Below are 24,195 nucleotides of genomic sequence, written 5' to 3'. Positions count from 1 at the left end.
GTAACACCAAAGCATAAAGGTTTTAAATAGTTAAGTGGTACATGTATAGATCTCAGACCATGCATGTATTTTTTCCAGCTATATTTAAGTCATGCAGTCAGAGTTGTTTGAGACTGAAAGAACCCGTTAGGTCATCCAATTTATCTCCCTGCCAGATACTCTTTTGGTTCCCTGATGCCTTTGCTAGTGCTACAGCCAGCGTTGAATAACATTAAAGATAGGGTTTCCACTACTTCTGCTGAGAAACAGTGCTGTCAAAATACACAGTTCACAGGCAGCTTGCTTGGATATACTGCCTTGCTCTTTGCATTCCAATCAAATGCAGACATTGCCTGTCTTTCTTCTCAAGTCCTGCTTGTGGCATGCCCTCATCCCCTCTGTCATAACACTATCAAGCTGTCTGCTCTGTCTGCTTCAGTCTTTGTTAATGAAAAGGGCAGGTGTGTGTTTCATTTTCAAGTGGAGATGCGCCCAGGGTTTTGGCCAAGAGAACCTTCCCTTTAGCACTGACACGATGTGTGTGTTGCAGACCATGAGCCATCATAGCCAAGCATCTGCTTTGTCACTCTGCTGCTTCTCTGTGCTGGTTGTCATTGCATGTGGCACTGCCAACTCAGGTGCTTTTGTCCATGTTGTGCAACTCGCTGGGGAGAAGTTCTCCTACAGGTGCACTGTCCTCTTTCAAGTTACTGTTTTAAAAACTGCTCTTTTATTACAACGCTTCTAAAAAAACCCACTTTGCTCTTCAACAGCTGGATGGTTTCTGTTCTGATGCTACCACCTACACCCTGACCCATCTGTTTGTTCTTTTGTGTGCTCCACTTCTGACTGTAAGTGCTTTGCTCTTTCTGGATCACAAGCTTCCTTTGTTCTGCTTTGGTTTAGCTCAGTAGGACAGAGGTCCATGGCAACAATTTCTAAGTGCTGCTTCACAACATGCAGTTGGGAAGAATGGACTGAAATACTTATGCTCTGGTTTTATTTATGCTAAATACACAGGAGAAGTTTTGGCAGTATTAATGAAGCCAAGCAGATTAGCCTGGAAGATGCTCTGAGAAGCAGGGAGATCCATGCAGCCTTCATCAGTACAGAGAACAGAAGCCACGAAGAAACCATCAGGTATTTTGAGTTGCTTAACCTGCTGCTTTCCCTTGTCCCCGCCTTCCACATTATTTTAGAAGTGTAAAGGAGCTGTGTAATGCTGTTGCAGGAAAGGGTGTGGATACCTGAGGAGAGACTGGCAGACTAGAAGCCTGAAGTAAATGATGGTGACTTCCCTAGAGTAACACATAAGCCCTGGAATAGAGTCAGATTTAAGATCCATTAGTTTCCCTAGTAATTCCAGCCACATACCTATGGGTCTGTGTTTGATGTATAGGTATCTTAAAACAAGATTCAAAGCCTTTCCTCACAGATTATGTAGCGGAAGGGCACTCCAGTAGCCCCTCCAGACACTCAAATGTCTGGGAGTTTAAATTGCAGCGCTCAATGCTTCAGCATTTTAGCAATTTGCTGTAGGTGAGTGAGGGAATTCTGTGGAAGAAGCAGAATTGAACTCCAACTCTCCTGGTTTTTAAGCCACCACACCATCCTTGCCAGGAGAGTTGAGATTTATTTCTGTCACTACATGTTTTGCTGACTGTGGGAATGAGAAGCAGCTAGCACAGTGGAGAGAAATGATTATGATAGTATACTTTTTAAAGACTGATCTTGTATCCCTTTCAGAATGTTTTTAGAAGCTGGGAAACATGTCCTCGTTGAGTACCCCATGGCTTTGTCTGCAAAGGCGGCCCATGAACTCTGGGAGATGGCTGAGCAGAAAGGTAACGGCATTTGATCTCAAGGCTGTAAAGAGCATTACCTGTTGGGTAGCACCAAAGGCATCAATCGCAAAGGCAGGACTTTCCAGTCTACTATTAGTCATGATATGCAAGAGAGTATGCCTATCTCAGAGATGTGTCAATCTAGGATTTAAGACGTGTGCCAATGGGGAAATAAATACAGAAATGTCAAGGCGAAGAGTAAAATATGTCTACCCTCACTAAGGGTCTCAGCTTCTGGCACTAATAATGTTGTTAAAGAGAAGTTATGTCACAGTGATAGTAAAGTACTTAATGAACGTAGCCGTTGAACTCGACACCTCCCTGTCCTTTCTCTCCCTGTAAATAAAGCTGGAAACAGCTCCCCTATCTTCCAGTGTTTGTGACGTGCTGGTTGCACACAGATGCTTATGTTATTGTGGCCCAGCAAGGCGTCTCTGTTTGAAAGAAAGCTTATCCCCAAGCAAGATCTTTTTAATTCTGGAAAGCATATGGTCCCATCTCTGCAGTACCAAGGGTGAGAAGCTGGCAGTTCGGCTGAGGCCAGTAAGTGGGGATGTATGGGACTGCAAGAAAAAGAACAGTGCTGGACAGGAGCAGAGTGCAAATCATTTGGACAAGCTGCACTATTTATACCACTGCTGCTTAAAAATTTCCTTTGTGACTTTTGTCCTAAAACACCGGAGGTATAGGATTTCTGCTTTGCTCTTTCCCTACACCAACACCACTTACTGCCTTGTCGCCAGCCAAATGGCTTTCCATTGAGCAGAATTTATGTCTCTTCTCTTGAAGCAGAAGCAGCAACTGTCAGCAACCTAAATTGACTCTTCTGGAAACCTTCCAGAAAAACACAGGGTGAATGAGGGCCAGATTCAATGCATATTGGATATCCTTTATTCCAGAGTAGCCCAATTAATTGCAATGGAGGAGGTACTCCTTAAGATATTGTTACAATCTGGATCTAAGTATTGTGCTATGGTTTTTTTTTTCTTCTTCTTTCCTACTATTCTGGGAAGAAAAATGCAGAATAGGGAGGTATGAGGGGAAAGAGGCCAAGAATTCATTCATCTTTTACTTTGAATACTAATGTTTCAGCTTTAGTTGCGTATTTGGTTTCATTGCACTGTTTCCATTAAACATAGTCATTACTGTTACTGTAGTCACTGCATTTATTATCTCCTGAAAAACATGAACTCATGCCTTAGCACAGGGCCTGTGTTTGCTTTTCCTCCTAACATCATTTTGCCAATCATATGTGTAAGCATTTTGAAGTGAACTCCCACTGGTGGATGGTGAAGCCTTTACTGCTTAGATGTGCCTTTGATTCACACAGAAAGCTCTTATTTAATCTGGACTGATTTTTTCCTTTTTTTAATGGTAGATAAAGTTCTTCATGTGGAGCACATTGAACTTCTGACTGAAGAGTACAAGAAGCTGAAAAAGGAAGTGGCTGGGAAAGACCTAGTGAAAGGAACATTGCATTTCACAGGTCAGTAGCTGAGGAGACTGAGGTTCAACCACATTTGTCTGCTTGCTCCATGGGGATACCAGCCCTTCCAGGCTTTTTGCGGACCTTTTAGATAACAGTCCATCTATAAACTGACTAGACACATAAGTATCGGTTCTGTATGTTTCCATGAAATTACAGAACTGTCTAGAAAACACCTTTGCCTTAATAAGTGTCGTCAATGAGTTGTATGCTAATCTTTCTGCTATGACTGGTGAAGAAAACACGCCTGTACTTGGTATGGTGGAGGGAGTAGTATTTCTACATCTCTCCTGTGCTTTGGTGGTGGTGACCAGTTCCTTCATTTTAATACCAATATGAGCTCTGAGGAAGTGTCCCAATTTCCAATGGGGACATTTAGTCTTTCACAATCATGTTTCGCTGCAGAAGAAATGGGAGAGGTTTTTGAGCATTTTTTTTCTCCCTACTATGTTGTCTTGTGAATCCACAGACACCCTCCTGCCCTCAGTATGTCCTGAGGGGCTTGTTGTGTATGTTCTTTGTGCAGCCGTCTCTGTCATAGCTTGCCAACTTGATCCATTTCAAGGCTGACCATGTTTGTTGATTGCCTGCTCAGTCCATCCACTGATGGCCTTCCTACACCCTGGTCTCTAAACCTGCAACACAGTAGGTTCTTCAGCCTTTCCTATGCAGAGTGCATTATTCTTTTCCATTTCTTAAGCCTTTCTATTGCTGTTGTAACAGGTAGTGTCCTTGATGAAAAGAAAGCAGGATTCCCAGCTTTCAGTGGAATTGCCCGATTGACTTGGCTGATTGACCTCTTTGGAGACCTCACTGTTACTTCTGCCACCAGGGAAGAGCAGAAGGATACGAATTATTCCCGAATGACTGTTCATTTTCAGACAGCAAACAAGAAGTGAGTAATGACCATGGCAGCAGGTGAGCCAGCCTGTTCAGGTATCATCTGCAGGAGTTCGGCATCATTTTTTCCTCTTGTAGAAGTAAAGTAGGTTAATACTAGCATGAAGGTATACATAAGACATGAAAGTGTTTCCTCTAGTAATCATGGTAGAAAAGAGCCACCACCAAACAATGTCTGTGGAAGAGCACAAGAAGGTTTTAAAAGTTCTTTCCTGATGCCTGAATGTAGGAATGGGCCCATAATATATTTCACCAGAAAAGGTATTCAGAGGTAGGATGTCTTTTGTTTTGCATCAGACATTCTTGTTGTATGTTGAAAGCTAACCCTTCTTGAAAGGTTGAAAGCATATGACTGTTTGAACATAAAATGCACTAGTCGTAATACTTAGCTTATAGCACTATAATGCTTACACTGTTATGTAGTACTAGCTGAAGATTAAGAGAAAATGACACATTTGGGGCAAAACTATAATGAACTACAGAAAGGCCAGAATATGTTTCCTCTTGACTAATGTCTAATCTGTAGTCCTGAAGATTCCTTGATTTTTCCTGAGCAGGGCATCAGTCTGTTTCCCATATCATGTCCTTTTGCTTTTGTTGCACTAGTCTGTCAGACTGTGAGTACATGAATCCAGCAGCTAGAATTACTTGTAATTTTGTCTAGCCGTTGCAATATGACTTTCTTACAGAAAACTCTTTTGATTATACATTTTTTAACGAGTTAGATCTCCTCTTTATTATATGGTAACAATAACCTTGCTATAAACTAGTACATTTTAATAGCCTTGCTATAAAATATACTTTTAAATATTTTATGAGCATGAAGTAAGTCATCAGTGTTCCATTCTGTGTTTTGAGTACTCAACCCGGTCCACAGTATGGTGTTGTATTTTGATGGAAACTCTCCATTTTGGTAATTGTGAGCTATCCTCATGGAGGTCATCTCCTCTCAGGTAAGCTGAAGTTGAAGTAGTTTGAAGCGTGATAGAGCTGCAGCGTGAGAATTGTCTGACATTAAAAGGTATAGCGAAGCTTTTCCATACAGTGTGCTCTGTCCTTATAGACATATGAGAAGACTAGGGAGAGCAGGGATGACCCCACGGAAAAATATTCTGGCCTCTCTCTGTTCATAATAAATTACTCCTTTTTGGTTGCACATACGTAGAATCAAACACTTAAAAATCCAACAAATACTAACCAAGATGAATGCTGACTTCTACAAGAATTTTAGGTAAGTTTTTGGTTAAGAAAAAATAATGACCTGAAGAACTAGATATTTGGGGAGGGAAAAATCAGGGCTTATTTGGACTGTTTGTCTCACTGCAGGTCTGAGCTCCTGCAAAGCCTTTTTCAGTTTATTTTGGGATTAGCATCTTGTCTTAGTGATCTTTCTTTCTCTTAAATAAAAAATCATTTTCAGTTCCTCCTAAATGTAGTTATGAGAGGACAGAGCTCCATATACCAGCCCTGTTTACCCGCTTAGCAATTTGCCAGTAACAGGAGTAGCTGTAAAGCTCTGTATAGAGTGAGATTTTGAACTAATTCCAGCAGGTGGAACTAGTGTGTGGCTTAAACATTTCCCTGGCCGGCCTGGCTCCTAGGTAGTCCTCAGCTGCCATGTCGATATTTGCTGGGTGCAGAACCGTTTTTGGATTTTTCCTGGTTTACACAGCTGACAGCTACCTGCTTTTCTTAGCCCACTGCCACCTATGCATGTGGGTCAGTAAGTGTTTTGCCACCATTAGTGTTTTAATGACCTCTGGGACAGTCAGTTTTATGCCTCTGGGATAATTTACGCCGGATGGAAAGTTACATAGCATTCTCGTGTGCTGTTCGGCCGCTAGGCCGTATTTCCTGCTGACCTTCCCCCATTGACGTCAGTGGAGTTAGAGCAGTAGGGAATTTGGCCCACTCTCCATCAAGTGAAGTCATAGCCCGGCAGTAATGATGGCATTGTCAGAGCTTTCGTGTGCTCAGATTGTATTTTGCTAAGGGATGGGAATGGTCTGCACCTTTCCTGAGTGCTAGCCCACCCTTTTTTTGATAGATGTAAATGCACCAACCTTGAGAAATCAGGTTAATTCAGCCTACTTTCTGCCTTGGAAAATACAGCAGGTGCAGAGCGTGGCAGCCTGCATTCTGCTTGTTAAGCAGGGATTTGTGCAAAGGCTATGGTCTGACCCCGCTGCAGAGCCTGCACTGGCTGCTGATCTGTCTCAGGGTGCATTTTGGAGGTGTGTGTTAGTTTCCAATGCCCAGCTATCTGAGAGATGACCTCTGCCTCTGTTGTGTTTCCAAGGCAGTTGAGCAGACAGTGATAAAATGTTGAGCAATCCAGGAAAAGACAAACCTCTGCTGACAGCACGGCTGCAGTTCTTGTCCTGGTATTACAGAGCCTGGATTCAGTAAATGTCAAAAATGGATTTTTTAGTGCAAGCTGGAGAGATAATGATCTTGGCAACGTCTGTTCCGATGTTAGCTAGGACTAGGGTCTAGTTCTCATCCGAGATAAAGCAGCCCTTTTTGATTGCTTGGTAAAGAAAAATTACTGGTATTTCCAAAGATGTTTAAAAGAAATGGAAGACATTTTCTGAATACCTATTTTGACAGTAACCATTTGAAATTTTGTTTGTACTGAGATTGAAGCGTATAAAGTCTAATAAAATAATTTCCAGCTAAACATCCCAGAAAAAAACACCATGTAAAACATGCTTTCTGCAGCAATTGCTGCATGAAATATTAAGCTGAGTGGACCTAGAATGCTTTCAAGCATGAAACCAGTTTAATTCTTCTGCAGGTATAAAGAGCGTTTTCTTCATTTTAGTTTATTCAGTTAGTACAGTCCAACCAGTGAGGCTAATCGACATTTGAGGAAACGGGGAGTCAGAGAAGCATAAATTCACCTATTTCAATCTGTGAATAAAATGTAGCTGTGAAAGCTCTACTGGTCTAAAATCTGGTAAGACAAAATAACTGTGAAATGCCAGTGTGGTTTCTTCACCGCAGATAGTGCTTGCTTTGTGAAGTCAGCATAAAAAGTGGTTTGTTAGTGTTTGGTTAAAATTTCTTTTTATTTCTTAACTGCCCAACAAATTCAGTTGTGGCTTTATTTAGCTACCAAAAATGCTGGGTTTGTCATTTCCAAATAAAGCTTCTAGGTAACTAATTACATCCATGACCAGATAGCACTTTGATACAAATCTGTAATGAAAATGGATATATTACCTATTAAAAAACAGCAACCCTATTAAAAAAATGATTTTCTGATATGAAATGCAAACCTGTTTCTTAAGCAACGTAATTGCTTAAATAGTATGTAGTCTCGCAGCATATGTATCTTCACAGTCAAAAAAAAAAAAAGAAAAAAAGAAAAGGAGGGGGCAGATTAATTTTAGTGTAGAAGTTTGTAGCTCAGAATTAACATGTTTTGGTTACCAATCAAGTAGAATCAACTTCTCTTTGGGAAAATAACTAAAAGCCCAATCACAGAAGAAGATAAAACTGTTAGTAAAATCAGCATTTCCTGCTCACAAATCTAAAGCTGTCATTCCGGTCACTTTCATTAAATTCTGTCTGGTCTGTGTGATCATGCTTCTGGTTCACTGGCTCCCTGGTCATTGATATGCATCTGCTCTAGATCACCCCAGGGAGGTGACCCCATCTTAACATTGCCTGTTTTGGGTCATATCATGGGCTCCCCACTACTACACGGTGGAGGTCTTTGTCTGTATCTGCCCAAGGGTTTCTACACACCAGCCTACCTGAGACAAAGCGGATTCAAACAACAGTGGCCTGAACCCTCCGTGGCTGTTTGGTAGCATAAGGACATAAAAGTGGCCGCGTTGCATCAGAGCAAAACCAGCTGGCTCGGTGGCCTTCCTCTGGCCATGATCAACAGCAGACACCTCAGGGAAGGAGAATGAGAACACAGAAAGCACCAAGTGGCACAGCCCTCAAGCACTCTTATGGCCTGCAGTGACAAGTAGCCTTAGGACTTCCTGAAACACAAGGTGCCAGTGGGGATTTTCTTCTGTGTGTTTTTTTTTATTTTTTGCAGGCTGTGATTTGGGTCCTTTTTTTTCCCTTCTCTACAGTAGTTTAGTTCTGTTCAGTCAGGTTCTTCTGGCCAGGTTTAATTTGTACGGGGTGTGTGTGGCACTAAGGCTGAGCAAAGAATAATTGATACAATGATATGAATATAGAAAATGGCTCCTAAAGCATAAAAGATGAGAGGTACAGAATTATTAAGCTGAGTGCTCTGAGGAATGCATTCAGGGTAGACTGACAAGGACCTTCTTTCTTGATCTAATGATATTGAAGATTTAATGGGCATTGCTTGGAGACAGAATTTATTCTTCCACGCTATTGATGCCCTCATAATTTGTGAATGGCAGACTAAAGTGGGCCATAAAGGATTGTGGAAAGGCCATCAATAACCGAGTAAGAAAAATAGTGTGCATCTTCTAAACACAGGCAGTAGTGGGTGCTGATGAATTAGCTGCAGAAAGGTAATGGCATGGCATGGGCAGTTGAGAAAAGAGCAGGAAGGGGGATTATCTGTGGCTTTTGCTGAGGACCGTTCCTCAAACCTCCTGCAAGCATTTACGGTGTGGGGCCAGGGAATCTGATAAGACCCCTGCAGCAACACAACATTTTCCATGGCTTCTCTTTCCTCAGCCAGCCTGGGAAATTGGGGAGGAACATGTGGGGATCTGTAAGCTGTGCCAGTCAGTAGCCAGCAGCACCACTGCTTGGCTGGGTGACCATGGCTGTCGCGTGGCATAAGACAGGATGGTGCTTTGGTTAAGAAAGATTTGTCTGAGAGTCTATGTAGCTGAAACAGGCAAAATTGACATCATTTGGCTTAATCTTCAGGATTGACTCAGTGCTTACTGGTTGAAAAGTTCAAAGAGATTACAGATGCTAGTGTCTCCAGGAGTGAACTTGCTGACTGCCCAGCTCATCCTAAAGGAGTGGAGTTCTCCAGGCAAACACTTGTCCCGGGCAACTTCCCTTAAGGAGAACTTCCCTTAAGGTGCTTGCACAGTAGCACCTGGATCATCATTATGTGTGTGAGTGATGAAAATGTGTTCTTGCTATAGGAATTACTGGACATTGAGGGCCTTGTAAGTTTAGCTGTGGTTAAGTCATGCACAAAATATTTGGGTGTTTAACTGCACTTTTCAGCCAAGTCTACAAATGAATGAATGAATTAAAATCCCTGGTTCCCCATGAGATGGCTAGAGACTGCTGTCTACACCTTGTGCATAGGGAAAACAGAGATGGAGAGAGCTTAAGTGGTGTGCTGAAAGCCATGGCATTAAGCAGTGGCAGAGTTAAGACTGTTACCTGGAGTTCAGCTCCATAATCACAAGAAATGTTGGTAAGAACATGTTAATTTGAACATAAAATGACAGAAATTTAAAAATTTATTAGGGCATTTTTTGTAAATACTGAGAAACAGGCTTAGAGTAGAACTGTTGATTCATTTTTTTCATAAGTACTCTTTTCTTTCTCTGATTCTCCACGCTAGACCTCTGACTTGGATTGAAGAAAGAGGACCAGGGATGAGACGTGAAAAGAAAATCAACTTCTGTTTCACCAGTGGTTGTCTGGAGAACTTCCCTCAAGCCCCAAGGTCTGCTGTGGGTCTTTTCATGCAGGATCAGAACCTCTTTGCCAAAAAACTGCTGGGCCAGGTATCCAAGGAGGAGCTGGCTGCCGAGAAATGGCGAATTTTGCGGTGTCTTGACCTTGCTGAGACAATCCAGCAGCACTGTGAACAGCCAGAGAAAATCTGTTCCTAAGGCCACTCTTACAGAAGGAGGAATGGGGCAGACGGGAAAGCTTTAGGTCTAGAGCTCAGTGTTGCCATCAAGCAGTTGCTGTTTCTGTTTCATTACATTCTCTTTGACTAGATGTGATACCTAGGCTCTCTGTGTGGGCTGGAGAGCCTGGGCCATACCCTGTGCCTTCTGCTGTTTACTGGAACAAAACAACATGTTACCCTGCTCCAATGCATTGCTGTCCTTACAGGCAGGTAGGAACCTAGCAGCAGCAAGCTTTCTTGTGGTTGCTCCCAATCAATTCAGTTGGAAATGTCCCTGAGAGCAGATCTTGGAGGACTGCAAATACTTGACATGATTTTCCTTCCTGTGGATTTTTTCTCCTCTATTTAGGTATGTCTGAAAATGAGAGACATGTAACATTACCTAGAATGAAGTTTTAGATGAGTTTTCCACCTCTTGAACTTGTGCCACCACAGTCCTGACCTTTTCTTCCAGATGCCCTGAAATGTTTTGTGGTTTTGCCCTAGTTAGTAGTTGTACCTGTTTGTTTGTTTCCACATTGGGAATCATCTGCCTTCAAATAGAATCTACGCTGGTATCAAACCAGCATAGAGTAAGTAAGTCTCTTAACAGATGCCATGTTGAGTTCACTCACTCAATTTCTCTGGTGCCCTGTGCCAACACAGAAGTCTTTTTCCAGCAGAGATTGGAACAGTACACTAAAAAATGCATCACCTGCCTACTTTCTCCTGTATTTTGTCACAAGTCACAGTGGATTTTTTTTTTTTGGTACTGGAGAGAGCATGTCATTGTCCTTCATTTGTGTGTGTCTAATTCAGCATATGAATGAATCTCACCTAAAAATAATACGCATCCTGGTATTAAGAAAAAATAACTAATGTGCTCCTGGAAATAGTAAAATTCATTAAAAATAGTGATAAAATTATAGTAGAACTGTAAAAAATGGAGCAATTTGCAAATATAGCCATGCAATTATGGAGTATCACACCTGCGAGGATGGGTGTTTAGCATTTTACAGTAGTCCCAGTGTCACATATGAAGACTCTGTCATTTTCCTAATGAAAAACTTTAAGGAGGAGTCTAAGCAGTGCACAAAGCTATTAACGATTTCTGTTTGCCTTTTACTTTCTAATTACAGCATCTGCCTATGCTCTATTAATATAGCAGCAAACTTTGGTCTGCACAGTTGTTCTTTCAAACACACAATCATCACGTCTTTTCTACATTATCACTTCAGCAATTTTTAATGAGGGAGCGTATGTGTTATGAATGTATACATAATTAGAACCACTCAATACTGATGGAAAAAGGTCTTCCTTTATTTCAATCATGTTCATTCAGAAGTTGGTTATAGTTCAGTTAGAGTTTGATATGGGGAAGGAAAGACTGCAATTTTTTTCCAAATCAGATTTTAGGAGCAGTTAGAGCTTGATATGGGAATGCATATGAGATGCATACGAGATTTGTTTAAATCTTTTCTATCTGTTAAAATCAGTGAAAAGCCTCTTACTGACTCCAGTGGATTTGAAATCCCTGTGGGTCGCCAGCAGATCTGTGCAGGCAGACCGTGTGCTTGTTCACCCAAAGGGACACACCTTCCTGAGCATTCACAGCGACTTCTTTACCAGTGTAATGGACATTGCCTGGGCAGACCTGATGCTGTACGAGTGGGAAGGATTTTATTCCGATGGCATTCATGGCAAAATACAAAAAGTCCATATTGGATCAAAGTGAAATTAAAATCTGCTGTGTATGTGTATCTGCTGTGTGTGGCAGCACACAAGATTTCCTGTTTCTTGACAGACTCCTTGGCTGTGAATGTGGGGTGAATACCACTTGCCAATTCACAACGGGTAGTCAGGGAGGGATGGCAAAGGGAAGGGAGACGTCGTGCTCCCCATCTGTAAGCACAAAAACTGGCCCCCAAGGCTCCCTGGGCCCACTCTGCAGTTACTGGCGAGGGCTGTAGAGCACTGTATTCCTCCAAGGAATAAAGAATAAATTCATGGGAGTTCTGTAGAGCAGCAGCATAACCATGCAGTGAATCATCCTCCGGAAGATGCCTGTTTCAGTCGCGAGTGCCTGGGGAAATTAGCTGTTTAATTTGAGCTAGTGGAGGCAGGTTCTGGGTATCTGTGCTCTCCTCCATCCCCACCGTTCCTCCCAGTGATCCGGCTTGCCTTGCTGTCTGCTCTGCACTTGGGACCCTGGAGTGTTAAATTGCTTTTTCTTCGGCACTGTGAATTTGCTAATGTACCGCCATGGTTTGTATACAAGAGCTACTGGATGTCAAGCTTCAAACGTATATAGTGTTTAAGTAGATGTCAAATGCACCAATAAAAGGATTGGAGCTCTTAATCGTTCCTTTTAGTTCCCGTTGTCCTTCATTAGCATTTCCCATTGTCCCACTGCTGAAAATGTCTCTGCCTGAACCGGTTCTTTTCCTTCCTTTCACTCCTCAAGCCCTGTGAAGTCCTGCCAGCGACTTACCACGCTGTGATCCTCTTCTAAAACCCCCAGCTGTCTCCCTCTCCTGTTTCAAAGTTTTGAATACAAGCATCCTGGGGTTGGTGACCTTAGCTCAACTTGTGATCCCTCCCACAAAATTCCTGCCTGTCCAGTCCCGGTCTGACTCCTGCCCATAAGGGCAGGAAAATTTAAATCCCAGGTGGACACTTGCAGTTTCCTATTCAAAAACTGGTGCATTTGAGTGACCTTTTGGAGTTTCATAAGTATAATCTGAAATGGGTTTTGAAAGGGGTTTCCTTGCGGTTCAATAAATAGCTTGATAGTAGTAGAAACACTATCAGAAGAGTTTCTCAGATAGTATGTGGCACAATCTGAAGTCAGCCAGCTTATAGGAGTATGAAAAGGTAAGTATGAGGTATGCGATGGGAAGGTTCATGTATCACATTCTTTGTATCTGGCTTTCTGCTGTTTCTGTTGGAAATGTCTCTGATCCTGCAGCACGCTCTAGGAAGTCTGTTCAGGTACGCTTTGTTAACTCTACTTGATGTTACGGAGTTGTTACAGAAAGTGCTCTGTTGAAAGATGCTTCCTATGTGAAGGTGGAAGCCTGCGTTAGGGCCAGAGCTTGCCACTGGCAGATGAGAGATGTGGAGTCACTAACGTCAACACCTGTGACCTGAACAACACGTTAGCTGAAACGCAGAAGAGATGGTTTGATCCAAATGGGTTTTCAGACAGTTAAGGCAAATGGAAAATTTCCAAAGAGCAAATAAGCTATAATATGAGGTCTCACTAAGCAGCACAGGAAAGTCTGGTCAAGAGAGAAAGAAAGGTGTGATTTTTAGATCAAGTGTTTATGAGAGCATGTGGACTGGGGGCAGGGTCCGGCATGCCTGTGATTGCTGAGGTCTATCAGCAGCAGTATAGCTGCATGGGAGGTGGGATGGGGGGAGGCGAAGAGGGTTGGGGGACACTGCAGGGGCTGCTTGAGATGGCATTATTTACGAGGAGGTTGTTGGCAGGAGCCCCAGAGCAGATCAGCAGACAAGGAAGAGGGAAGGCAAGGGGGAAGGCAATGTAGCTCTGTGCAGAACAGAGCTACATTTAAAATTGTCCTAGTATGTCAAAACTGGCTGTTTTAAGGCGGATAGTATGTATGGCGTCTGCGTAAAACTGCAATGCTGTTACAGAAAGCATGTTGGGGGTTGCAGGCCCTTCAGCAGTCTGCATAAGGGCCAGGGTTGCAGAGACTGAACTGTACAGATACTTTCAGCTCTCACTCAAGATGTTTGATCCCTTCAGGTTGGCAGCATGGTCTGGGGCCTTGGGCCCCCTCACAATTTGCTGGTGAGTGACCCACCAAAGGCAGTCCAGGCTGGGAGCCTGACTCCGTCACGGTGTCTGCAGTAGGACTCTCAGAACTGTGTGCTAATGTGCTTCATGCAGTATATTCACTGCTCCTCAGAGTACTTGGTATGTTCTGTGCAATAGGAGTAGCGTGTAACACCAGGAAGCTAAGCATCTCCAGCAAAATAACTCCAGACTTTTGACAAAGAAAGTGAGATACTTGGTTAGCTTTAAGGGCTGTAAACATATCTGTAGAAGCTTGATTAAATGATGTTACACGACTCTGTTGACAGACCCATTTGTATGTTTGTTCACAGAAGGGATGCGGCACAGGTATTATAATCAGTGCAAAGGTGAGCTGTAACTCAGAAGAACCAACTCTTGCAGTGGGAAGACAGGAGGTGTCCATGCAGTGCAGCGTGATACTGCACAAAATCCCTGAGCCAACTCTGGGTGAGCTACCTCGCGTACTACAAAGGGCTGGCCTGTGGTGTAATTTCATCTGAACAGATGTGTGCTGCTTCTCAGTGATGTGAGGCCAGGCAGACGTACCCACGGGTCAGCCCAAAGTGCCTGGTTGGCTCCTAGCCCGCCACCTCAACCTGCCAGTATCAATAGTAGCTTTTCCCTATTTACATTTACCAGTTGGGCAGCAAAGGGAGCCAAAACACAGCTTCCAAATAGTGGCTTTTGCTTTCCTGCTGGCCCAAGCTGGTTAAAATCAATAGCTTTTTTCTCACCTTGACCACCCTTCAACATAAGGCTCAGGAGTCATGGGGCTGTCGTGTAGCGATGCTTGTGAAGCTGTGGGAACTCTGCCTGTGTTACAGCTAGCAGAGCTCAGTGCCTAGTGCTTGTCTTCCACGTTTGGACAAGAAGCACACCTTACTGGGGTCCAGCCATGTGCAGATAAATGAGGAGGGAAACTTCAAAACAATAATTAAAGTCCAAAGTGCCGTAATCAAGAGCTTAAAATAATAGCTTACAGATACACCTTCTAGGTCTTTCAATTAAATGTGTCTTGGTCTAATGAAAATAATTTATTTAGTATTCGTTACTACTTCAAAAAACTTATCTAAAACTTCATACTCAAGGCATCCTAGATCACATTTAGTGTGAGTTGACTTTGGTTTTGTCACTGCTGCCAATGTCACAGTCTGCCTACTGACATTACTGTCTGCCATACGTAGTGTGTCATGCCATCCTGCCTGCTGTCCAGTGAGTCACTGCTTTCCCTAATAAAGGTTACCTTACAAAGAACACAGTAACTTGTCTCTAAAACAGCCAGATTGCCTGAATGTAATGAACAAATAATTCACTGAATTAGGGCTTTCTGGTGCTTAGTGCGTAGGTGTTACTCAAGCAACAGATAAGTAAAATTAATTCTAAAATGTTAGGTTAAACATTAGCAGGAAGTTGAGAAAAGCACAGCAGATCTCATTGTCAGGAATAATGTTCCTTTGTGAGTAATCTATCACTTGGGACTTCTAAAAGTCCAGAAGCAAATAAATATACCAGGGATAGTTCTGTATTAGTGAGAAGCAGTGGGTGAACTATTATTTTTTTTCTCTAATTCAGAGAGTCTCTGCCCGAAATTTAGGAAGCGGCACACCAACAGAGTTTGGTTTTACATTTCGCTTTGCATGTCACCTTGATGAGTTCCCTGAGAGAAAGCCTGTGACTGTGAAAGCAGCTAAACTGTTTGTCTTTTGTGATGTGGCAGTGTCTGTCTGTTTGCTCGAGGAATGTGTTTGGTGTAAGGATTTAACGCTGATGGCCTAGGCTGGGTAGGCAGCAGTATGCTTTTGCGTAGTTCCTAAGGAGATGCTTGCATCTCTCTCTCTCTCCTCCTCTGTCCCCCTGACCAAATTGCACCTGTATTATTCTTTTTGATCTAACACCAATGACTCCTTTGCCCTTTCAAAAATATACCATTGTGCTGTAAGTTGAAATGTCTCCTTTATGCAAAGATTCAGTAACATTTTACATGAATGAGGACACATTTTCTTCTTCCTTTTTTTTTTTTTAATTTAAAAAGACTTTTCTTTATAGTACTGGTGCAAAATACACATTTATTATAAAAAAGGTCTAGATTCTGACATTTTTCTGTCTTTGACTGTACCTGCATTTCAACATAGCATTTTTGCATATGAGGAATGTATAAATACCTAAGTCTTGTTCACATAGTGTGAATGTTTAGACTTTTCCTTTCACTCTGATGAAGTCTGTTTGCATCCAGATTTTGAATGTTAAGGCAATTTCTTCAGGACCTGTTAAGATTTGAGTTACAAATGCCTTATCACTGACTTTACCTTATTTTGTCCTATGGTAGAAACCCAATAGACCCAAGCCATCTGTGTCACTGTTTCTGTGCTCTACGCGCTGAGCTTCTCTGTTAGTCTAGATGCAGGGCATTTGGGCAGGATTCATTTATATGTAGTTTTTCATGTGTATCTTCCCTCTTGCTGGGCATGCTTTTTTGCTTTGCATAGTGCAATCCCCCTCTGCTGCAAACCTGCTGTGTAAATACATTTGCTTCCCTTGTAATGCCATGTCCTGCTGTTGTACCCTCACCTCTGTGTGCTCATGAGACCATTGCTCATATATGTTTTGCTACAGATACCCATTTTATTACATCATTGTGCACCAGAGCACTTCCATATGGAGTTACAGTGTAAGTTTTTCTATGTTAAATTATCAGGTGTTAGAGCTTTCTCTACTTTTGCTTTTGAGCTTGATTTCATTAGGAGCTCATCTTTCAGCCTGTCTTCCTAGCCTGTCAAGGCACAGTCACCCTATTGTCAGCTGTAGCCAGGCTACACACTCATGAATCATTTTGGAATGTCCTTGATTTCACTTATCAGAGAAGTGAAGAGCTCCAAAGAGCTTCTCTGATGCAAAAGTGTTTTTCGCAGGAAAATAATGAATTTTTGTGTAGCTCAAGCAGTATGCTTAGATGTTTTTTTTTGTTTTTTTTTTTTTTGGTCTATTCTGTACCAGTGAACTTGCCACAAGAGGCATGTGCTCTGCAAATATCCCTACTTTTTTTCTCTGGTGCATAGCATTATGGGCTACAGGGCTACAGCTGCAGACAGCCCTGAGATGGTCAAGTCTGTTGAGTTCTTCTGTGCAGTATGTGCTCTGCAGTCCTTCCAGTGTGAGAAACCATCGAAGGCAGTACGTTTCTTCCAATGCTTCACATGGAAAGCCTTTTCTTATTATCTTCTGACATCATGGCTTTTGTATTCAAAAATCTGGCCAGCAGCTAGAGGGATGGATTCTAGTGTAGAGAGAGGAGCCAAGAGACCAAGTTGTGACTCTTGGTTGACACTTCACCAGCACTCCCACATCAAGGAAGAAAGAAAGAGCAAAAAGGAAAAAATAGAGTAGGGGGCATTACATTTCTTGATGGACAGTAACTCTGACAACATAAATAACCTTTTTTTTTCTGGTGCTTATGGATGAAATGTCTTAAGTGCAATTAAAACTGTAATTTTCTGATGAAAATAATTTCAAGGACCTAAACCCCACTAAGTGCACCTCTCTGTAGGTGATCCATTGATTTCTGATGGGTAAAAAGCCCCACTGTAATTTGCCTGCTCTGCGCTAATGTTTTCTTCTTGTGGAGGCACCTTTTCCTGTACTGAGGAGGAGCAGGAGGGTTTTTGAAATAAAATAAGAGAAAGGAGGACAGACAAGACTCATGAGCTCAAATTTCTCTTGCAGGCAAGCCTGCTTTCCTTGGCTGGTAGGTCATCATCTCTTGGGAGTTGCTGTCGTGTCTGGTGCGATGTTTGTTGTCACGTATTGGGAGGTTCTTGTTGCATTTTGAAGTGAGTAAGGGCTTGCACAGGGGGTGTGTCGTGGATCCTTCTGTACTGGGCATCTACCTACTACATCGTGTTGCATTAAAGGGTAAAGAAGTCTGGCAAGAACTAAACCCCCCTTGCATTCCAGCTTGTCCTCAGATATCAGAGGGGCTGGGGCAGCTGGGCTTAGGTTCTGAGTGATGTCCAGTTCGGCACTACAAGTCCAGTCATATTCAATATGTTGAATTACCACAATCACAGATGCACAAATAGCACAATACACCTTCAGACTACTAGATTAATGGCTGGTGCAGTTTGTTGAAGCAACAGGAGTACAGCTTCTTTTGGATTGCCGGTGAAAAATACACTGTCTGCAAAGCACGTGCAAATACCAAGAATGTAACTAATACAGCCATCTGCAAATGAGTTAACTTATGAAACAACTCTATAGAAAACATTAGGTTTCCCAGGGAAGCACTCAGCATAACCAATCTCAATTGATAGGCATCCCTACAGGGGTGAAGAGAGGTTCAGCCCATTGACAAATCCCAGAAGCCAGCAATGTCCTCCCGACTTGTCTGCAATAGTATCTTCCCTAATGTGCCATTTGTCTTCTCTTGAGCCATTTTTATACTATTTTCTTACTTTTAGGTGGAGCTTGAGCGACTCTAGTCACACCTGTCTTTGTTATGATCGGTATAAAATTTTCATGCTTTTGTTTAAAGTTTTGTTTTCATGTTTTTGTTTTTGATCAGAGAAATTCAGAGCACATGCTCACTCAGTGAGGGGTGGTCACACCTTGGAGGCAGGTAGCCTTTTGGCTGGAGGTGTGTTTTGGCATTATAATGAGATTATAACGAGCAAAGTTCACCCAGAGGACATGATTTTGACAAAAATGAGAAAACTGCCACCTCAGGGCTGGCTGTGCAGTTTATCAGTCCCATGATACCATCAAGTTCCCCATCCCTGTGGTGATAGCAGAGCCTGGCTGTGGTGTCTTCACTCTTTCCCACCCTCCGTGCTATTTCTCTTGGAGTCAGCACACCAAGCTCCCTGGTGTCACCAATACCTAAGGTTGCAGGCTATGTTGCCGAGGGGACTATCATGGAACAGATTCCTTGCATATCTGCTGCATCTCACCCTGGAATTCTCTTCAATGCTGTACCTTCTTTTAAGATCTGGACATACCTTTACTCTCAATAAGTCACCTTCAGCAATTATTCCATACCTGGTGAGCTGTCACAGAGGACTGGCCTCAGGGACTCAGTTCCATATCCCAAGCTCTTGATCTCCTCCTTGATGTCCTACCAGAGGTGCTTTGAATGAGTGTAAGTGTCCACGTAGATGGTTGACATCAGTCACAGAGAAAGGCATACAGCCTCATACAGAAAGGCTCCCAGCCCTTTGTCCGTTCTTCATACAGACCTTCCTCACATGTACCTTGCTTTCTCTTGCATTTTAGCAGAGCCACGTCCCTTTTAGCAGCCATCTGAAGGTGTTCCTCCTTGCCAGCCCATGGCACGACTCACCTCTGGGAAAGGAGGCGAGATGAAGGCGAAGGCAAAGCACCACCTCCACTTTCTGGGGCTGTGGGCAGGAGCTACACCTCACCGTGAAAACGGGGAATGGTGGAAACCCAGCCAGGAGCAGCGAGCAGAGTTTCACCAGGACATCATGTCCTCTTTTTGTGCATGCTAAGTTCCTACCAGAAAGTTTCAAGTCGTAATGGCTTGTCTTCTGGGTTTGGAAAGCCTGAAGTGGAGAATTTGGATATTTCCATGTGGTTTGCTCTGGACTCAGCATGGGATTGGGCTGATCACTGTCACTTTGACTTCTGCTTATCACCATTTACACAGCAGGGTTTGTACCTTCTCTTTTTAACTGTTTTACTAAAGTCATCTTCTGAGGGAAGAAGCAGTGCCTTTCGTGACTACATGAATTTTGATGGCCATGCTGCTCTATCAGAGGCAAGCCTTACACTCTAACTATGACATTGTGTAAGCATCTGAGTTTTGCAATTAAAATTTAAACTAGAGCTTGATCTCTAGCATCATGAATACTACAGAGTACTGAGTACAAGCCTGACTATTTTCTTACTCCATCATGTGTAGACCTATTTATTCTCTTCAAGTGCATTTTATACAGATTTAAGTTGCCAGCCCTGGTACAAAGCAGTGAACAGTTGGTATGGAGTGTGAGGAGTTGTTATAGCAGAGGCATATGGGGAAAAGATAAAACAGGGAAAGCTAAATCATTGTAATAATGTATAATGAATATTTTAGCTTTACGCTTAGTAACATCAGTAAAATACACCACAAGGTTGATGTAACCTCTGCATATGTAGCTGAAAAGATTTCTTGTGCATTGATATTCATTTTGCAACAGCTTATAATAAGATGTCACTCACAATGCTGTGGTCACTGAATACATTAAAGATTGTTTATTAGGCAGAAAACCGCAGTAAATCATAGTCAGGTAGTTATTACTGGCAGTGTAATGTCTCGTTATCAATGCAGCTCTGATCTTTTGGAAATTCAGGACATAAACTAAGATATGCCAACATCTCAGACTATCCTGGGAACATATCCTGCTGATTCTTACCACATTAAATAATCACGATTTCATCTGCCTGTCTGCTTTTAGCCATTCATGTCAGGGAACAAGATTGTTTTAAGCGATGTCTTGCAGCTATTTTCTTTTTGACTGATCATTTCATTCAGACTGAAGCAAACAGTCTTCATAACTTAAGTCTCGTGTAGATTGCTATTTGTGCAAAAGAGTACAGAGGGCAACCACATTGAAGTGTGCCACATCTTTGAATGAAGCACAAAGCAACGGTGAGTCTGTTGAACTGTTTGGCAATTGGTACTTGTCCACCTGAATTCCACGTAGGACTGACCCTCTTGGAGAAACTGCACCACTAACCCATCAAAGCCAGAGGGAAAAGAGAAGCTGGAGGGACACCTGTTGACTGAAGATGCGATAAAATTGCTCCCATCAGCACAGAGGAGGGGAATTATTGGAGGAAGGTGTTCAGTGGACTTGTGCAGATGCAGAAATAGAACCAAGTTGTTCATCTTGCTGTTGTAGAGAGCCCAGCAAATAAATGCCAACCAAATGGGAGCCTGGAGCAGAGCTGGCAGAAGAATAATTCCATTTTGTAGCACCTGAATTTACTTCTCTCCAGACTGGGAGAAAGCAGAATTTCTGGACAACGTTTTGTGGATGCAAACAGTGAGTTTGAATAGTATTGAGATCTGTAAAATGCAAAGTAACATCTGTGCTTTACCTCATTCATAACAGCTTGTTTTATTTCTTTTTCTCAGATCATTCCAAGTCAAGTATAGCACAAATTTCACAGACCAGTGTTTTTGTCATTCAGTGCAGACTCTATTTCTTTGTAAGAAAATATTCTGCTTTAATGAAGCAGCAAGTAAGAAACAGATCCATTTGGAAGACTGATAGATGCTTTCCCAGGATTGAGCCCCACCACGTGAGATTTCTTTTTCCAAGGCATCTCAATGTTTGTACTTCAGGGATTGTAGACAAAAATAGTCACAAGTTAAATCAGATTTTATTAAAACCAAAAAAAATTAAAAACCGAATCTAGTCAAAATTGCATTTCAAATACAAATTCAATGCCTATAGCTACTATATTAAAGTAATGTGCTGAAAACAATCAATAAAGCAACGCATTTTTGCTACATAAGTGTAAGATGAAATTGCTGAAACTGTGGGAATCTCTTCACAGAATGACTGGGGCCAGAGTTTGCTGAACAAACAGCTGATAAAATAGTTTGCTGATAAAATAGCTTTTTATAGCCCTAACTTCTCAAAGACTGGTTTGTTCATGTTACTGTGTTTATTTCAAGGTAGTTTGCTCCAAAGTATAATTAAATAATAATAAACAAAATGCCTGGAAGTTTAAAAAGCAGGAATACCTGTTTGATTCTTTGACCCTGTGCTTACAAACTAGGTATGAGGTGTTATCAAACAGTTTGAAAATCTTTAGACTCCTGTTCACCTACCCCAGATTTCTTAGTAATAAAACAATTCTAAATACAGTACATTTTAAGGATAAATTTACCATTTTTCTTCTTTTTTCAGTATATTCAACATAGTTTTGCATTACTACCTTTATGAAATAGAAAAGTCCACCTGCCATCCAAAGCAAATCAGGAGCAAAGTATTTAATAGCTCGGTAAGTAAGAAATGTCATTTTTATAAGATTATAAAGTTTTATCAGTAAAAATCTGAATGCATACATTTTAGGTTATGTGAGCATTTGCATCCTTGTATTATATCTTTCTGCATATTGAAAGATAAGTGAAAAGTAAATTTTACACAGAAGTTACCTGGGTTGTCTTCAGTGGTTATTCACTGATGCAGTTCAATTTTGGTTTATGGAGTAAGTACAGAGTGCATATTCAATGCAGGATTAAAGCCTGCTATTTAAATTGAGCTGCTTTGCCTTCCTGCCTTAATTCCCAATTAGAATCAGAGTTCTAAATCTCTTTGATTTACATTTTTCTGCAGTGTTCTCCATTGAGACCGCTAGCCGTCATCGGTGTTATAAATTACTCTTTTAGCCAGAAAGAATTAGTTTATTGAGTAAGCGATCAGCAAGCAAAACAGTGCTGGGCGGCCTGGGAGTCCATGCTCCTCCAAACGGCCCACACCCCCCCCCCCCCCGTTTTCACAGTCCTTATATCACCCAGTTCTTCTGGGGTTACGTAGCCCCCCTTCCTGCTACTACGGCTGCGTCGACTGTTGCTAGGGGGTCGTCTCTGGTCCTTCTGGTGGTCGCACGGATGAAGGCCGTAGTCTTCCTCTGCGTGGTACATGATGTTTTCCCTCTGTAGCCGGTCATGCTGTTTTGTCTTCAGATAGGACAGGTGGGTTATCAAATTTTGCAGTTATAGTATTTACACAAAGTTCTCTCAACTACCCGCCCCAGACAGCAACAGGCAGGGAGCCTCAAGGTCCTTACAGCCACCTGGCGACTCCCTTTGTTCCTTCTTAATATAGCTATGGGAAATAATGAACAAACATGCCTCATACTCCACAATACCCATGGGAAATAATGAACAAACATGCCTCATACACCACAATCCCTCCTTTTTCTTCTAGTTAGTTATTTTGTTCATTAATTCCTGGTATGCCAGTCTGCTGAGTGTTAGAGATTCAGCATCTTCATTCGTGGTCATGGATTCGCATTTGGCACTAATATGCATCAAATGTGCTGCCTCTAAACGGTTTTTTACAATCGCAATTACACGATTAAGAATACATGGTCCAAAAGTTAGGCTCAATATTAGTAACAACAAGGGTCCCGCTATTGTCGACAGTAACGTTGTAAGCCAGGGTGAATAATTAAACCAAGATTCGTACCAATTCTGTTTAGCCTCATATTCTCATTTTCTTTTCTCTAATCCTTCTCTAAGCTTCATCATTGTATCCCTCACTACTCCAGTATGGTCTGCATATACACAGCATTCTTCTTTCAAGGCGGCACATAATCCACCATGTTGTAAATACACCAGATCTAATCCTCTACGATTTTGTAAAACAACCTCTGATAGTGATCGTACCGATTTTTCTAGGGAAGTGATTGACTGTTCAATTCGAGTTAAGTCCTCATCTACGGCCACACGTAGGGAGGTGAACTCCTGACTCTGTCTGACCAGAGAGGCAACTCCAGTGCCCACCCCGGTACCTCCCAAAATTATTAACGTTGCCAATGTTATAGCCGTGATTGGTTCTCTTTTTGTTAAGTGGTTTTCTGTTACTGTGTGCTGTGTATATACATAGTCTTCAGAATGGTATAGAATTCTTGGTACAATTATCACTTGTATACAGAAATCTTGGGATACATTAAAGAGTTCAAGTGATAAACAAGGAGTAACACCTATCGATGAGCATACCCATCTAGCATTGTTTGCAGGTATTAACCACCTTTCTCTACTTCCTGGTGTAACCTTCTCTATACTGCTGCATAGATGGAGCTTCTCCCTAGGGATTGTACCTACACATCTTCCATTCCCAGTTACTTCCGTCAATGTTATTCCTACATCTTTTCCCCAATTGCATTGTGGAGGGTTGGGGTGATGTGAACGGGTGGCTTCTCCCAGATCCCCAATAGCGTCATAATATGGAGGCCTTATATCAAAGCATAACCAACGAGGTTTAGGGATGTTGGGATTTGTTTGATTTAGTAAGAAATAACTAGCATCCATGATTTTCCACATGTTATTCTCAGTCATCCCTTCATTATGGTCATATTTTCGGTCCACTGATTTGTTAATGGCCTCTAGTAGCTTAGGGCTATTTGTAGTTTGCATTTCAGAGGCTTTTGTCAAAACACTTCCTGATAGTTCTTGGTTTGGCCCCACCTGTTGGGGGTCTTAATTTCTTCTCTCCTTATATGTAGTATCCCCCCTCTATCCGCTCCGGATTCATGCAACCTAATTCCCCAACGTAGTCCTAGGGTCCACCTTTGGTCTTCCGGATGGGTTACATTGATGTATATGAACCTGCAATTACGGTTACAT

The 24,195-nt window shown here is 42.1% G+C and overlaps 1 protein-coding gene and 1 long non-coding RNA gene across 4 annotated transcripts in view; both read left to right on the top strand.

The window, feature by feature from the left end:
- The window catches only part of BLVRA (biliverdin reductase A), a 31,649-nt gene extending 19,272 nt beyond the window's left edge, over positions 1-12,377 (top strand). For both annotated transcript variants that reach the window (XM_080578360.1, XM_080578361.1), the window contains exons 3-7: positions 1,000-1,119; positions 1,726-1,823; positions 3,202-3,309; positions 4,033-4,204; positions 9,743-12,377. In XM_080578360.1, coding sequence (XP_080434486.1) covers positions 1,000-1,119; positions 1,726-1,823; positions 3,202-3,309; positions 4,033-4,204; positions 9,743-10,016 — 772 coding nt within the window. In that variant the 3' untranslated portion in view covers positions 10,017-12,377. The remainder of the gene's footprint in view (positions 1-999; positions 1,120-1,725; positions 1,824-3,201; positions 3,310-4,032; positions 4,205-9,742) is intronic.
- Positions 12,378-16,949: 4,572 nt separating this feature from the next.
- Positions 16,950-24,195, top strand: part of LOC308190428 — a 29,461-nt gene continuing 22,215 nt past the window's right edge. For both annotated transcript variants that reach the window (XR_013947183.1, XR_013947184.1), the window contains exons 1-2: positions 16,950-20,878; positions 21,752-21,845. This is a non-coding gene — a long non-coding RNA (uncharacterized lncRNA). The remainder of the gene's footprint in view (positions 20,879-21,751; positions 21,846-24,195) is intronic.

This window comes from Anser brachyrhynchus, assembly GCF_964034855.1.
Source record: "Anser brachyrhynchus genome assembly, chromosome: 2".
NCBI lineage: Eukaryota > Metazoa > Chordata > Aves > Anseriformes > Anatidae > Anser > Anser brachyrhynchus.
This window is presented reverse-complemented; position numbering and strand designations above follow the sequence as displayed.